At 42.9% G+C, this 16,936-nt stretch overlaps 1 protein-coding gene across 1 annotated transcript; it reads right to left on the bottom strand.

Annotated features, from left to right (window-relative positions):
- Positions 1-1,727: 1,727 nt before the first annotated feature.
- On the bottom strand, positions 1,728-13,794 carry LOC111081828. Its single transcript, XM_041595703.1, has 4 exons — positions 13,641-13,794; positions 2,215-2,417; positions 1,951-2,104; positions 1,728-1,834 (listed from the first exon to the last, which is right to left on the bottom strand). Exons 2-4 carry the CDS (start codon positions 2,413-2,415, stop codon positions 1,728-1,730), a joined length of 462 nt encoding a protein of 153 aa, XP_041451637.1. The 5' UTR covers positions 2,416-2,417; positions 13,641-13,794.
- Between the last annotated feature and the right edge of the window lie 3,142 nt (positions 13,795-16,936).

Genomic DNA, 16,936 nt, shown 5'->3' with positions numbered 1-16,936 from the left:
AGTTGTTTTGGTTTTCTATTTTTCTCTCTATCAAAGCTTCCCATCTGTTTCTGTTGTTATTACCTACTTTCTAAGAATAAATGAATTGATATATGAAAAATATTTGGTTTGCTTTGCTTTGTTCGTTTAGCTGTTATGGGAGGCGAAAGTCACTGGTTATGAGTATGTACTCAGTTTTGCTCCCCACTTTAGATGTGCCAGTTCATACACCGAACGTGTCGCAGCTGAGTTTTCTGTCCCAGCACCCCCAGGCCCTGGAATAGGTCCAGGGCCAGATTAGCATTTGCCTAGGGCCCTAGGGCTAACAGAAAAATTTGTTGAAAAAACCAAACTCTAAATAATGAAAAAACGAGAAGAAACGTGTAGGTCGCTTCTGGGGACGCGACTCTACTTATACCCGTACTCAGTCAGTATATACATTTTTGAGCTTATGATTTCTTAGAATTTTAGAAAAAAAAAAATTTTACATTTTACATTTTTTTGCTACATCTGCTATCTACATTTACATATACAATGTATATTCTACATCTAACATGTAGATTGTACATGTTCCATTTAGATTCTACATCTCCTCCGCGGCAGAGTGTGCGAGCGAGAAGGAAAATGAGTTGCGTTGTCGTTTGCGGAAGGGGGCAGGGGAAGCAACTGAAAATTAATTTCTTCATTCTGGCTATAATTATGATCCGATCTGATTCAGATTCGGCAATCTGGTAGATATGGCCATTCTCTATCTCTCTAGTTTTATCGTATCTTTAAAATTGTGGCTGCCACAGATTTTCGTCCTTTGTGTGGGCGGAAGGGGGCGGGGCGAAATTTTGAAATACACTTGTAGCAGTGTGATATCACATGAGTCTGGAAATTTGGTTCCTCTAGCTTTTATAGTCTCTGAGATCCAGGCGTCAAACAAGACGGACAGACAGACATGGCTCTATCGACTCGGCTATTGATGCTGATCAAGAATATATTATATACTTTATGGGGTCGGAAACGTTTCCTTCTCTGCGTTACACACATCCACTTTTACCACAAATCTAATATACCCCTTAACTCTTTTTTGAGTACGGGTATAAAAATATAATGTCCACTGATAAACATACAAATTAATCAAACAAACATTAAATTTATAAGTTTTTGTTTCAAATTAAAAAAGAAGGAACTGGCGTGAAAAATGGAGGGCCCCAGATTGATGGTTGCCCAGCATGGACATAGACTACTAACCACCGCTCCAGTACTTGCTTGCCCTGACTACAACCACTAAGCAAACAACACATAGAGGCGTCAAATCGACTAAAAACTGCCTGCATAACATTTTTGGACGATTGGCTCCCAGGCCTTCGGGTCGGGAGCCGATAGCTTCGGCAGGGCACTCGGCTCTCTCCGGCTTGAGCCAAGAGAGAGCGCCTTTGCAGCTGTGTCGAATATAAACCGTGTGCGTGTGTAACTATGCCTGTATTTGTGTCCTCTAACAACTTTAAAACCAAACTCGACCTATTCAGGGCCGGATCAACCCTCAACCGGGCCCTGGGCAACCATCAATCTGGGGGCCCTCCTTTATTTTGTATTTTTCTCAGTGGCTATTATTATTAATATGAGAAGCCTAGGTGGCTTCCTATATGAAATTATCGATGACTTTTTTTTAATTTCATGAAAAGAGTCACGTGTTACTTTCTTTTACAAAAACTTCATTAAAAAACGATTATATTTATTTTACGTGTCAATACTATTTTTTATTTATTTCTGGTCTTCTTCTTTGTGATGTTGTTTTTTACATTTTGTATCGCCTTTCTTATTGACCTATCTGCCGAGTCTATTGAATTTATCTGCTCTAATGCTTCTGAAATTTTATAAAAAAAAATAATATTTTAATCTCTTTCTATTTTTATGGAATATTAACATTTGAAGGTAATATATTTTAAGCTAAAAAGCAATATATGATGTATTTAGTCTTACCTTTGAGAATCGAATAAATCCCAGCTCTATTTTTGAGCCGCTTTTTCCCGCATGTCCCATCTAAGTTGTATAACTTAATGGTGTCTTCATCTATTATGTTTTTAAGGCATTTTGATAGTGGGCAGCTTCCAAGCATCTTCCGAACTTTATTTATCTGTAAATATGTAAAAAATTATGTTTATAAATCGATTGAGACTATGTAAAATTTGCAAGCTCTTGCAGAAGGTATTATAATTTTAATAAGAAGTTTTTTATGGTACTTACGTAGAAATCTTGAATTTGATGAGTCAATGACTCCCCAAAACGATCGAGCTCCTCCTCCGACTTTATTGGTAAGCTCATAGCAGCCGGGACCTCCTCCACCTTTACGCTCACTTTGATAAGGGCGGTGGCTTCTGCGAGCTCCTCCGCCATTACATCAAGTTTTTGCATCAGTACAGCATTTTGCTCACGGAGCAGCTTCATCTCTTTTAAAAATGTAAAAATATAAATAATAAATGATTTTGAAAAAGTATAATTTATAAATAAACTGATAAAAATATGGAATGGTAAATAAACATATATTTTCATAAACTTTTTTAAACTTTAAACTATGCTAAATACTTATATGCTTGTTATTCCCTATAACTAACTATTTTTTAATATGCATTATGAAAAAAAGGCGGTGCCACACCCATTTTTTTTTGTAAATCCACTTCCTATTAATTATATATGTATATCCAAACCAAAAAAAACTAAAAAAGAAAACCCTGTTTCTTTTGCAAGTTATTTTGACAACAAAAGTGGTCGTTGGGACCCTAGTGCGACACCTGATATATAAACGAGAAGGAACGTGCGAGTCGCTTCTGGGGACGCGACTTTACTTATACCCCTACTCAGTCAGAATATACATTTTTGATTTTGATTTGATTTTTTAGAATTTTAGAATTTAAAATGTCAAATTTTTTTTGCTACGTCTGTTATCTACATATACATTTACTATGTATATTATACATTATAGATGTACCATTTAGTTTCTACATCATCTCCGCTAGAGGGCGCTCGCGTACATAACACGGCAGAGTGTGCGAGCGAGAAAGAGAATGAGTAGCGTGTCTCGGCTGAGGAGGCGTTGGAAGCAACTGAAAATTAAATTTCTTCATTCTGGCTATAATTATGATCCGTTATGATTAAGATTCGGCAATCTGGTAGATATGGTCATTCTCTACGATACGATACTACGATAGTGTTGGGTCGTTATGAACGAACAAACAAAAAATAAGTATTCACTGAAATGAATGAACTGAATAAGTTCATCTTAATCGTTCTTTTTTGTCTGTTCGTTTTTGTTCGTTTTCTTCGCTATGTTTGAGCCGGTATGGCAGCTCTGTTTGTTTTTTCTTGGTTCGTTTTGTTCGCTATTTTTGAGCTAATATGGCATCACTTTTTCACATTTTGTTGTGACAGACTCTGGCAAGAGAATTTAAAGGCAACAAATTTTTTAAATGTCGCTTTAACGCAAATATAGTGATTTATGGAATCACTTCGACGCTGTAAACGCGAAAAAGGCCAAGTGCAAGTACTGCAAGTCGGAAATGAGTATGGCTGGAGGTTCCCAGAGCAAGTTGACACGACGTTTAAAGATAAAACACCCAGCTTCTTTGGAGATGGTTGAACGTCAAGGAAGTGGAAGTACTGAGGCCAGTAATTCTGCAGCAACAACATCGCAGCAAAAAATAACTGCATTTGCCCAAAAGCCACCATCTGCTCGTAAAAGTGAACAATTAGACAAACAGCTAGTGCGAATGATCTCTAAAGGCCACCATGCTCTCCGGATCGTGGAGGAGCCGGATTTCAAGAAGCTGATAGAGGATGTTTCGTATTGTCCTGGATATAAGATGCCCACACGTAAAACGCTGTCTAAAGTGCTTCTTCCAAATATACACAGTGAGTTAATTGCAAATGTGAAAGAGAAGATGGGTGCAGCATCTGCAGTTTGTCTCACTACCGATGGATGGACATCGCTCACCAATGAAAGTTACATGGCTGTAACCGCGCATTTTGTAGATCAGGAGAATATGTTACAATCTTCGTATATGCTTGATTGTGAAGCATTCGGTGAGAGGCACACAAGTATCAATCTTTTCTCTTTTCTCCAGAAGGTGGCAGCTGAATGGAAAATTGAAAATAAAATTACTGCTATTGCATCAGATAATGCTGCTAATATCGTATCGGCTATTAAATTAGGAAATTGGCGCCATATTGCATGCCTTGCCCACACTTTAAATATCATTGCACAAAAAGCGCTAGGACCAATTGACAGTGTGAGGGTCAAAGCCAGAGCAAATGTGGAATTTTTCAATCGAAGCTCATCCGGACTCAAGAAGCTTAAAGATATCCAAAGCTAATTAAAACTGCCCGAGCTTAAGTTGACTCAAGATGTGCCTACACGTTGGAACTTAAGATACAAAATGTTTCAGCGCCTGTCTGTTTCAAAAGATGGAGTTATGGTGGTAGTTTCCCTTCTACGCCCTGAACTTGCACTAACCCAGGCAGAATGGGAAATGATTGAGAGTGTACTGCCGATGCTAATGCCGAGAATAATGTCACCTTATCAAAGGTTATTATAATGGTCACCTTGCTGCAGCAATCAATTGCCAATAGTATTCCATATAATGACGTTCTTAAGGAAGTCGTAGAAAAACTGAGAGAGGCAATGACCGTACGTTTTGGCGATTTGGAGAATAACATTTTGTATGCGGAAAGCACCATACAAGACCCAAAATTCAAACGGAGTTTTAAGTCCGAAGAATGCTTTTAAAAAGTAGTTGCAGCTCTAAAAGGTAAAATTGCTCAAACAAGATTGGTTGAAAATATGGCTGATGATCTGACATCCAAAATCGAAACAGACAAAACTTCACAAAAAACGAGAAGGAACGTGTGAGTGGCTTCTGGGGACGCGACTCTACTTATACCCGTACTCAGTCAGCTATACATTTTTGAGCTTATGATTTTTTAGAATTTTAGAAAAAAAAAAAAAAATTTACATTTTACATTTTTTTGCTACATCTGATATCTACATCTACAATGTATATTCTACATCTAACATGTAGATTGTACAATGTACTTGTTCCATTTAGATTCTACATCTCCTCCGCTAGGGGTTGCTCGCGCACCGAACGCGGCAGAGTGTGCGAGCGAGAAGGAGAATGACTTGCGTTGTCGTTTGCCGGAGGGGGCCAGGGGAAGCAACTGAAAATTAATTTCTTCATTCTGGCTATAATTATGATCCGATCTGATTTAGATTCGGCAATCTGGTAGATATGGGCATTCTCTACGATACTGCGTTTTTAGTTTTATCGTATCTTTAAAAATGTGCCTGCCACAGATTTTCGTCTTTTGTGGGGGTGGAAGGGGGCGGGGCGAAATTTTGAAATACACTTGTAGCAGTGTGATATAACATGAGTGTGGAAACCAAATTTGGTTGCCCTAGCTCTTATAGTCTCTGAGATCTAGGCGCTCAACAAGACGGACAGACAGACAGACGGACAGACGGACAGACAGACATGGCTCTATCGACTCGGCTATTGATGCTGATCAAGAATATATATACTTTATGGGGTCGGAAACGTTTCCTTCTCTGCGTTACACACATCCACTTTTACCACAAATCTAATATACCCCTTAACTCTTTTTTGAGTACGGGTATAAAAAGTTGCATTTGGGACGAGTATGATAAGCAGTTCAACCAAGATCAAAAGCAAAGCAACAACGCGGATGATGCCATGATAGAGGTAGATAAATACCTAGCAGAGGAGTACTTGAATAAAGAGCAGGACCCTTTGATCTGGTGGGCACCAGGTACCATCATGCATTAAAAAGTCTTTGCTTGGTTGCCACGTCGGTGCCATGTGAGCGCCTATTTTCTGCCGCAGGAGAAATAGTCCGCAAAAGGCGAACGCTTTTAATGTCGAATAAGGTGGAAAGTCTTATGTTTTTACATAATAATATGTAAAATATATAAAGGTGTGTATTTTATAGCTTTTTAAATTATAATGGACAACAAAAGTCAAATTGATTACTGTTTTTTAGCCCCGAGGCCATGAATGACATCAACATGCAAAATTTAATCTCTTAGTACCAAGCACAAATTAAAATACATTTTCAAACTTAAACCGTCCACAAATTGTAGTACTTTATTTAAACATACGCTTACAAATAGAAATCAGAGCTCAAAAGAGAACAAACAAAAAAGAACGAACAAAAAGGAACGATGAACAAAAACGAACGAACGAAAAAGAACGAACAAGAAAGAACGAACTAAAAGAACGACTTAGTTCACTGAATAAAAGTGAACGAACAAACTTGTTCAGTAAATTGAACGATGTTTACCCAACACTACAGTATGATATCTAGACCTCGGATTTAGCATATTTGCATATTTTTGAAGGATTAAGATAGGAAAAGCTGCTGGAAGTATTGCTAGACGAATTATCGTCGTTGTTGTTATTTGATGCCCTTGACTGTCTGTGCAGTGAAGTAGCAATATGCTGCTGCAATTGAAATTTTTTTTTCGCAAGTAATCTAAAATATTGGAAACATTAGAACGCAAACAAATATTGCGATGAACAAATTTCGAAATTCGTAAAGTTGTACAAATTATATTGCATCCATCAATTTTAAAGCACTTCTCGGGAAGGCTGTTAAACCATTTTCCTATTAAATTAGTTTTAATATCGATATACGAAGTATCGATACATTGGCATCGCTGACACTCTCTTCTCCTCCAACAACGAAACTAAACTGACGTGTGTAGTGACAAGCCGGCAAATAGAAAAGAAGAAATATAAAACATAAAATATAAAAGCCATCATTGCGTGTATTCGTTTTATTATTTCTGCATGATGTTCCTGAAGCCGGACTAAACTGGACTTACATAATATAGAATTGCTGCTTCTGCTGATACATTTATAGTGTGTTCTGAAACAACGAACTAAATATATACAAAGAGTATTTTCAACAATGTCTATTGACTTTCGGCATTTCACTTGCTCCACTTAACTCAACAAAAGACTATGCAATGCACCGATTTTACAAAAAGCTGTTTAGGCAGGGTTTTTCGAGACGCCCCGAGGACAGAGGAGAACGCGTAGAGTTTCGATTCTTTTTAACCTCTGTTTCGTTTGCCCAATAAAACAGAACAAATACTATGTCTTGGGCATGACAAGGCATATTTTCTCCTGAACTGGGACCGACTGCGCCTCGGTATTGACGAACAGACGAGCCGAAGTAGTCAGTCGGGCGCGGTCAGACTCTCTTTGTTGTTTGTTCTTTAACCGAACAAACAATTTCTTCTGTGTTGCTCGCACTTTAATTTTAAAAAGTGGAATTCAGTTTTTTGAAGAAATTCATTTGCATTTATTCATGCATATATTTTGCTTTTTTTTGCATATATTTTTTGCATATTTGTTGCATTTTTGCATATTTTGCATATTTTTGATATGTTCTAAAATTTGTTATATTTGATCTATATACAATCAGATGAAAACTCGCAGATATGCAAAATCCGAGGTCTACTGATCAGTGGCAAAAGGTCGAAAGAGTCGCGAAAAGTTTGATTACACTACTCGACACGATTTTTCCTCATGGAACAAAACCAACATTTTCTTAAAGATTTGGGGCTTAGAAATGGTTTGATGATATTTTTTTTCTATGTCAGAATTTTTTTTTAAAAGAATTTTTGAAAACTGGTATTTTTTTTAAGCTTTTTTCAGAGGTAGCGCTTGTTTTTTCACATAACTCTAGTATCTTACGTCTGGTTGTAACGAACTTTGCTATTTGCTATTTTTTCATAATTTTTTCATCAAAAATCATCATTTTTGCATTTCAATGCTTTATATTTCCCAGACGGTAAGCTGAAAGTGTTTGGGCTTAACTTCTAGCTGTTTTAATTATCTTTTCAAAATAGCAAAGTTCTTAACAACCAGACGTAAGATACTAGAGTTATGTGAATAATTATGTGAATAACTTTTTATGAAAAAATACCAGACTTCAAAAATTCTTCAAAAAAAAGTTCTGCCATAGAAAAAAACCATAATTCTTTAAAAAATTTTAAAGCCCCATATCTATCAGAAAAAGTTGGTTTGGATCCTTGAGGAAAAAAAAGTTCGATATTGTCGAGTAGTGCTATCGAATATTTAGGGGATTCATTTCTCAGTTTTGTAACCGCGGTACACGCGCAGGAAATTCTCAAAATTATGGACAGCATATATGAACACAAAAGTTTAGCGTCAAGCCGATTCATCGCTCAAGAATTAGATCTGGAAATAAAATTCAAAAGTTCTAAGAAAGATACCAGTTTCAAAGTTTTACAAACCGTACGAAATGATGGTTATAATGAAATAAATTCAATACAACTAATAACTTTAAAAACAAAACCAATTTTAAGAACAAAATTAATAAAAGAGTAAGTCTGAAATTCCATTTCTGTAATAAAATGGGCCATATTAAAAAGGACTGTTTTTTGTGTTTCAAAAAGGGCCAAAAGAACTATAATTATAATCACACAAATAATATAAATGAAATTGGCAAGCAAGCTCACATGGCCAATGCACACCACCTAGATAGACACATTGCCTTTGTTCAGAGTAGAGGTGTAGAAACATCGATGAAAACATCGATGCATCGATTGAATAAATTGAATTATTAACTGTATTTAGATGTTTTCAGGTATTCAACTGGTGGTGTAGGCAACGTCGGTGGGGGTGCGGCAACATCGTGCAAGTCCGAAAGGTCTTTCAGCTAGGCTGGACAGATCATATCGGACCGTCGCACCAGACTTAAAGTTGATGTCGTAGATATACTTATGTATCGATAAGAACTAAACCATTTTCTGTTAAACTTATAGAACAAGTTTTGTATTTTGATCTCATTGAATTTGTTTTTTTTTTTTCATTTACGAATATTAATTATTTTGTTATAAAATGAATAAAATCTTTTCAATTAAATCAATTTAATTTAAAAAAAATAATTTTTTTGTATTTCAAAATATTATAAAATGTTTTTATAAACACTTGATAGTAATACAAACGAGAAGGAACGTGTGAGTCGCTTCTGGGGACGCGACTCTACTTATACCCGTACTCAGTCTGTATATACATTTTTGAGCTAATGATTTTTTAGAATTAAAAAAAAAAAAATTTTACATTTCTTTGCTACATCTGTTATCTACATCTACATCTACAATGTATATTCCACATCTAACATGTAGATTGTACATGTACCATTTATATTCTACATCTCATCCGCTAGGGGTTGCTCGCGCACTGAACGCGCAGAGTGTGCGAGCGAGAAAGAGAATCAGTAGCGTCAGCAGCGCTGGAGAAGGAGAGGGAACCAACAGAAAATTCATTTCTTCATTCTGGCTATAATTATGATCCGATCTGATTCAGATTCGGCAATCTGGTAGATATGGTTATTTTCTACGATACTGCGTTTTTAGTTTTATCGTATCTTTAAAATTGTGCCTGCCACAGACTTTTGTCCTTTATGGGGGCGGAAAGGGGCGGGGCGAAATTTTGAAATACACTTGTAGCAGTGTGATATTACATGAGTCTGGAAACAAAATTTGGTTGCTCTAGCTCTTATAGTCTCTGAGATCTAGGCGCTCATCAAGACGGACAGACGGACGGACGGACGGACGGACGGACGGACAGACAGACATGGCTATATCGACTCGGCTATTGATGCTGATCAAGAATATATATACTTTATGGGGTCGGAAACGTTTCCTTCTCTGCGTTACACACATCCACTTTTACCACAAATCTAATATACCCCTTAACTCTTTTTTGAGTACGGGTATAAAAAGGTATAGGTCAAAATAAAAATTGTTGGTCTTTTTTTAAAGTATTTTAAATTTCTGCTGTATGGCTTCACTCAGAGGTAAAATTACTTAATTTTTTTTTTTATTCGCTAACAATCATTTTCGCTGAGTTTGTTTTTATCAATTACACTGGTCAACACGATTTTTCCTCAAAAAACAAAACCAACTTTTTCTTAAAGATTCGAGTCGGACATGTGAATTAAACGAGAGCTTCGTGGTGAAGGCGGAAACCGTCCGAGCCGAGTCAGCTGATACCGGACCGGATAGGACCCATCCGAAGATGGTCTCTTGTCCCAGCAGCGAGCCACAAATGGCAGACTGGAAGCCGCTCAACAGGATAGAAGGAATGATGTCAGCGCCTAGAAGCACATCAATCTGCGAGCTTCGGTGGAAGGAAGGGTCTGCCAATTGGAGGTTTGGAAGGTTATCCAAGAAGTGCTGCGGTATCGGATATGAAGGAAGGTTGCCTGCTAATTGAGGCAGAACATATGCCGTGGTCTCGATCTTGAGGCCCGGCCTGGAGGCGGCCCCGATCATGAAGTGGCAACGCTTTTGCGCCTTAGCCGCTACGGTTTGGTTTAAACCCGCGACTTGAGCCTGGATAGCTTCGAACGGTGGCTTAATGATGTTAAAGAGGCGTTCAGTGATGAACGTCGCTTCGGAGCCTGAGTCGATCAGAGCGCGGGCACGGAAATTGGTCCCCAGGTGGCAAATATTAATGAGTGCTGTGCCCAGAAGAACGGTACTTGTGCTGGAAGAGAAATAGCTCTGTACGTTGGGCTGAGAATTGGACGAGCTGGGGGTTTGGGCGGATGTCGAAGCCGCCATGTTGGACGGAGGCGCGGAACGATGCAGAAGCGTGTGATGCCTGGCTCCACAAGTGGAACAATTGTGGCTGCTTGAGCAGTCGCGAAGCTGATGGCCTCTTGCGAAGCAATTTAGGCACAGCTGTTTTGTCTTGATGCAATTGGAACGTGCATCAGCGGACATGTTGAGAAAGCGCGGACATAGTCGGATCGGGTGATTCTCCTTGGAACAGAGATCACACGTCCTCTTCTTCGGACTCACTTGGTTCTTGAAAGAAAGAACCTTGTTCGGCACCGAACTGCCGTGCGACCGGAATGGATTGGATCGGTTGCAAGAAGTGGATGGATTCTGGCCGCCTTGGGAGGGTGGCGGATTCGTAGCCACTCGGGAAGTGGAAGGGTCGCTCTCAATAGCTTCGAGCGTCAAATAGCGCTGAGTGAGGAAGGAGTCGATTTCCTTCCAGGGCGGCACTTACTTCTTGTCCGTCACGGACGCTTCCCATAAGGCGAGGCTTAGCTTCGGCAATTTTGAAGCGCAGATAGTTACAAGCAGACTATCCCAATTGTCCGTGCAAACGTTGGAGACCGCTAGCGCATTTAGGACTCCCTGCATCGTACTTTGAAGTTCCTTCAAAGCACGACTGCATTCGGAAGTTACGCGGGGCAAGAAGAGGAGAATGTTAATTTGGTTGGTCACCAGAAGCCGATTGTTCTCATATCGGCTGCGGAGAGCCAACCAGGCGAACTCGAAACCGTCATTCGTGAGGGGGACTTTTCTACAATGGCCTTTGGGTCGCCCCTGGTCTTCTCGGTGAGGTAGTATAACTTCTCTACCGGAGATAATTTTGGATTGTTTATCACGACCGCGGTGAACAGATCCCGGAATGTGGGCCAGCGGACGTAGTCCCCTGAGAAAACCTCAATATTGACGGGAGGCAGTCGACAGCCGCCCTGTTGGACTGGCTGTGCGTGAGGAAGGACTGCGGAGGGGGCCAGCTGGGCATTGAGGTCGCTGAGACACTGCTCAAATACCCCATAGCATTCGCCATATGTTTCCCGGATGTCCGCTTGGATTTCTGGATCCTCGTCAGCCATCACCGCGGAACAGGCCTTGTATTCGGCCTCGACGTCCGTCCACATGCTGAGGATTTGGCCTCGGCGGACCTCGGACAGAGGGGCGGATGGGGCGGAAGTGATACGCTCTGCCAGGTGGGATAGTCGGCCAATGGCGGCTACCAACTTGGTCCGAGCGGCAGAGGTGGCGGATTGAGCCATTGTGGTGAAGTGGCGAGAGCTGACGGGACTAGTGATGCAGCCTTTCGGATCCTGTTTAGTCACCGATGGAACCTTAAGGGTCACCGGAGACGGGAATAGGACCGATTTGGTCCTTGTAGCAGGGCTGCTACTGGCTGCTCTCGGAGTGAGGGATGCCTTGATTGGCTGTGTCGGAGTAGTTCCGGAGGCGGACGAGGTGCAGGCAAAAGTTGTTTGCCGTCCTTGTGACCTGTTAGCATAATTTAAAAGGACCCACGCAAGAAAAAATCGTTTTTTTTTTGGAAGTCTGTGAGGGACTGCAGACTGGTCTGAATAGAGTTGACTCGGAACCGTCAGGAAACACCCGTAACCCAAACACGGACTATCAGACAAAAGGCCTCAAGCTAGCTGGAAGGCAATAATCGGAACGACTCGGATTGTTTGAGGTCACCTGTAGGTGAGAAGTCTCAAACAATGAGTGACCCTATATTGAGCCGAGCTGAGGAGAGGAACGGTCACACTGGAGTAGCAATATTTGGAAATATTGACTGTGCGATGCTCCTCCGTTTACCCCTTGACGCAGTCGTGAGCGGAACTGGGTTACTATCGGATGGAAGGAAGCAATGGAAGCATGCACGGACACCTCACAGAAACGGAACAACAATAACTTCTTTGTCAAAACAAAAAAAATATTTTTTTTGTTTGTGAACAAAAAAAGACTTGGAGGTTTTTCTTGGACGTGGTCGGAGTATTTAATTATTTAACTCATTTTTTTTTCTATTCGGATGAACACCGGGTTCGGATGCCGATAGTTTTTGGGCCACCTCTCACTCTCGGAACAAAAAAAATATCAAACCACGCAACACAATTTGCCAATTTGTAAGGTAAATTGCCAAATAATTACGGAAAATGCGCCGTGCCTTGGTCGCGAGTAATTAATTTGGACTCTGGAGAATGTGGGAGAAATTGGAGACCTTGCGAAAAGTGGCTGGAGGGCACGAATTTCACTTAATCGCGGATTTTCAAATATGGCACTTGCGCGGAGTGGTGGAATGCGGTATTTAATTGTTTGGTATTTTTGTTGAATGTGTGTATGTATGTATATAGTTGGGAGCCAACTATGCAAGTAAATGTAATAAATAAATAAATAAAATAAATAATAAATTTAATTAAGAAAACACAGGTAGCTGGATGGATACTTTTATTGCTGCTGTAATGTGTATATGTTGGTATGTGTGTGTGTTCACTTGCACTTGGAGTGTGCCAGTGTATATTGTATTAGGGTAGGGCGCGGATGGAATGCTCTTGGAGACCTGTATATCAATGTAGGTGTGTGTGAATGCACTTGCACTTGGAGCGTGCTAGAAAAATATTAATGTATGTGTGTGTGTATGTACGCAAGCCGCTCTCATGGGCTGGAATGTGCGTACATACATAGGCGCGGAAGACACTTTTATTTAATATATTGTATTAAATAATTAATTATTTTGGTAAATAATTTGTCCGCGAGTTATGGACGGACACAAGAAACCGACGAAAAACTACCGTATTACTGGTAATTCGAAGTGAAGTACCGGAGAACGGCCGGAATTGCCGATAATATGGCGGTGGCGAAGTTGGAAGCACTACGGATAACGGAGATGGCGAGAGTACATATATAAGACTATATATATGTACTTCGGTCGCGGCACTTTGAACTCGCGGAATTTTCTCTGGAGCACAAACCGCTAAATGGAGGCGGTTTATGGTAAAGAAGGCAAGCGTACTTATCTTGTGATTTCCTGGTGAAGGCGATGCCGTGCTCGAAGGCTGGAGAAGCTTTTGGGGAAGCAGTAAATCCGGCTCGAAGGACCAATATTTGAGCGCAGAGGCGTTGCGAAGTCCCAGGATCAGTTCCCAAAGATAAAAACGATAGGCAGTTCCAATTTCTTCAGTGTTTATTCGTAGGGGTTTTATACACTAAGTGTATATGTAATCGCGTGCGAAGGTAACCCGTGTCGCTTAGGATGAAGGAAGCGAAATGTGTCTTGAAGTTACGCTCAAGCTGCTGAGGGCTGCTGCGAGCGAGAGCGGGAGCGCACGTAGATGGAAGTTGCGCTCAAGCTGCCGAGGGCTGCTGCGAGCGAGAGCGGGAGCGCACGTAGACGGAAGTTGCGCTCAAGCTGCCGAGGGCTGTCGGCAGCGAGAGCGGGAGCGTGATCGTGGGCGGGAGCGTGCCCGTGGTGAATTTAAGCATGAAGAGAGCGTCGCCGGGGTGAAAAATGCTCTTAAGTATGAGGGCGAAAGCGAGGGCAGCCGCTTGCGTAGCTGGAGTGCTAACACTGAGATGTGGCTGGAATGCCCACAGAGCGGTTGCCCCGCCAGCGCCGTCCCCACTCTGAACAGCCGTCTTCCGGATTTTGTTGACGTTTTTGCCCACTTCCTGTAGCATTCCGTCCTGCCGCCTAGTGACCATGCGAAGGATGTCACTATAGCTGAGTTCTCCTTGGGGCTGGATTATAATCGCGTCCGGTCTTGGCTCGCGCTCACGCGGCTCCCTTCTCTTCCTTGCCTTGGGGCCCACCTGCTGCCATTTGAGTTGCTTTTTGGCGGCTGGGGTGGCACCATGGTCAACTGTTCCAGAGGGGGTTTTTTCGCCCTGGTCCAGCGCCGGCAGCTCGAGTTGGGTTGATTTTTGCTTCGGTCTTGTGCTCCTCTGTCTCTTTGTAGGCTCAGCCAATTGCGGAGACTCGCGCAGCCTCTTAGTGCCGGTGAGAGACGGCTTCGCAATTGTTTGGGTGCCAATAGTGGCGGTCCCGATCGACCTGTTGTGCAGCTTGTCAAAGCTGTTGAGGATAAGCGCCTGAAGAGCTACCACGCTCAGAGCTAGGTCCTTCATCGGGATGTCCACGTGCCGCTGGTCGTTCATCCTTTGGACCAGCTCATTAGCCCGAGTGACTTTCCGTGGAGTGAGGTCCATGCGAGGGTTGACCCTGGGCCTTATGAGCGCCAGGATTCAGAGCCAGATCGGTGCAAGTTGGGATATAGATCAACCAAGCCTACGCAACCACCTAGGTGGGACGACCAGGAAGCGTTACTCGAGGCCTGCCAGGGTTTTAACGAGACGGGGGCGGTAGGGACATTAACCTATGAGCCATTTCAGCAGGGGTTCAGCCTGCCTATTCAGGTCGTAGAATGCCGGCACCGTCAGCCCAAAGTCCAATGCTCATAAGGGGGGTTCCAGTGGGTCGTACGTAACACTTTACTGGGCTCGGTGTTACGGGTAGTATGATGCCTACCAATGCGCTCATCTTCGTCAGGGCTTGCGGTACTAATGGATCTGATTTGGCTCTCTGGGGGCGTCCCGCGACGGCCGGGAGTTTCCTCCCGACGTTTGCCGATGGGAGTTATACCGCTCCTTCTCGGTCGCCAGGGCCCCGTTTGCGGGAACGCCGCCGTAGCGGTGGGGTTGGCAGGAGGTCAGTTCCGCGACCCGTTGTGTACAAGATGGCCCCAGAGTGCGCCGTTGTGGTTTATACGCTTATACGTCCATTTCCCTCGTACAAAGCCCCTAGGCTCGAGGGGTCCGTAGCCGACTTCTAGGATGGGTGATAAAGAGCCATCTGTCGGAGACTACTGGAGATTATGGTGCAGCGCCCTCTGCCGGTAGGTGGTATCCCTCCGTACTACATGGCAGCGCCATCTGGACTCCTACGCTGTATGATCTAGGCTTAGTATCGCCAATTTTGCAGGTGCCCTGGTTAGCAGCTGATGGCCCGCAGTGACTAAGTAAGATAATAAAAACGCAGAGCGTGCTGCCGTGCTCACCTTGGTTTATTAGCCAGTAAGCCCGTTGGAACTGCAGTAGGGTTTTAATGGGCCTAAATTACGCAAGCGTACCGTGCTGGCAACTCCTCTGCCAAGCCCGGCAACTCCGTCGCCAAGCAACTTGAGCCGGAGAGAGGAGAAAATAACTCTCCCCGGGAGCTTCAAGGGTGCGGCCCGATGTGTGCGTTTGAGTGGGACTCCACACAAACAAACAAGGAAGTTTCCTCAACAATCAAGCATCTCCAATCGTGCTCGTGCTCAATCCGCAAATACATGCTCAATATCTCACTCTGAGTTGCAGCCAGTGATTTCACTCAATGGCCGCCTCTACAGCCGGGCAGAAAAAAAACGCCAATAGTTTGGCTTGCAGGAGATTTCATCGTGGGCCCCGGCCGGCCAGACAGCCTGGGCTGCTCCGCGACCGACCCGTCCACAAAGCACCCCCGGCAGCTTCCGTTGAGCCCCGGGACGCGGCGCGTAAGAGGAGCGACGGCGGCGCGCGTCCGTCCCGTAGAAAAAACCACGGGTATTCAGTTTGAAGAGGGTGTACGACAACAAGTGCTTAATATTCTTTGATACACTTGCCCAGTTGTTTGACATTCCTGCCGTAACCAAGCCGTCAGCGTCTGCATTGCGATCAACTATAGATACAGTGTCAGCCATTCTGGAGTCGCTTTTATCGTTAGGAGACGAGCGAGGGGTTGCTAACGCCATGATAATACATCTGGTGTTATCCAAGGTGGACCCATACACAAAACCAAAGTATGAGGAGCAGCTGAACTACGATGAGCTCCCTTGCTGGTCGGATTGTGCAAAAATGTTGAACCGCCGGTACCAACACCTTTCAGCAGAGGAGTCATCCAAAGCGAGAGGAAAACCAAAGTTTGACATGCCGTCGACCAGCAAGAAAACCAGCAGATCGTCATTTTCTTGCGCGAGGGCCGAAAAGTCGATCGACCCCAAGTGTGTATATTGCGGCGCCAACCATTCGATCGGAAACTGCCAGGGATTTGGGGCAATACCCGTCTTGGAGCGTTTCGAGTTCGCAAAAGGCAAGCAATTATGCATTAATTGCCTCCAATCTGCACATAGGGTATCTCAGTGCACATCCTCTAAGTGCAGAGTTTGTTCACAGAGGCATCACACCCTCTTGCATAGATACGCAGCTCAGAGCGCAGATTCAGAAAGTCAGGCAATAGGAGTACAAGCATCGTCCCATCCTGCGCAGGTGAAGCAGGCATCCAGTGAGCCCGAT

This window comes from Drosophila obscura, unplaced genomic scaffold (assembly GCF_018151105.1).
Source record: "Drosophila obscura isolate BZ-5 IFL unplaced genomic scaffold, ASM1815110v1 contig_75, whole genome shotgun sequence".
Taxonomy (NCBI): Eukaryota; Metazoa; Arthropoda; class Insecta; order Diptera; family Drosophilidae; genus Drosophila; species Drosophila obscura.
This window is presented reverse-complemented; position numbering and strand designations above follow the sequence as displayed.

Coding starts and splice junctions, on each gene's coding strand:
- LOC111081828 (XM_041595703.1), bottom strand. CDS start 2,415: ATGAAGCTGCTCCGTGAGCAAAATGCTGTACTGATGCAAAAACTTGAT. Junction 2,105..2,214: donor ATCAAATTCAAGATTTCTAC/GTAAGTACCATA, acceptor ACATATTTACAG/ATAAATAAAGTTCGGAAGAT. Junction 1,835..1,950: donor GATTTATTCGATTCTCAAAG/GTAAGACTAAAT, acceptor ATAAAATTTCAG/AAGCATTAGAGCAGATAAAT.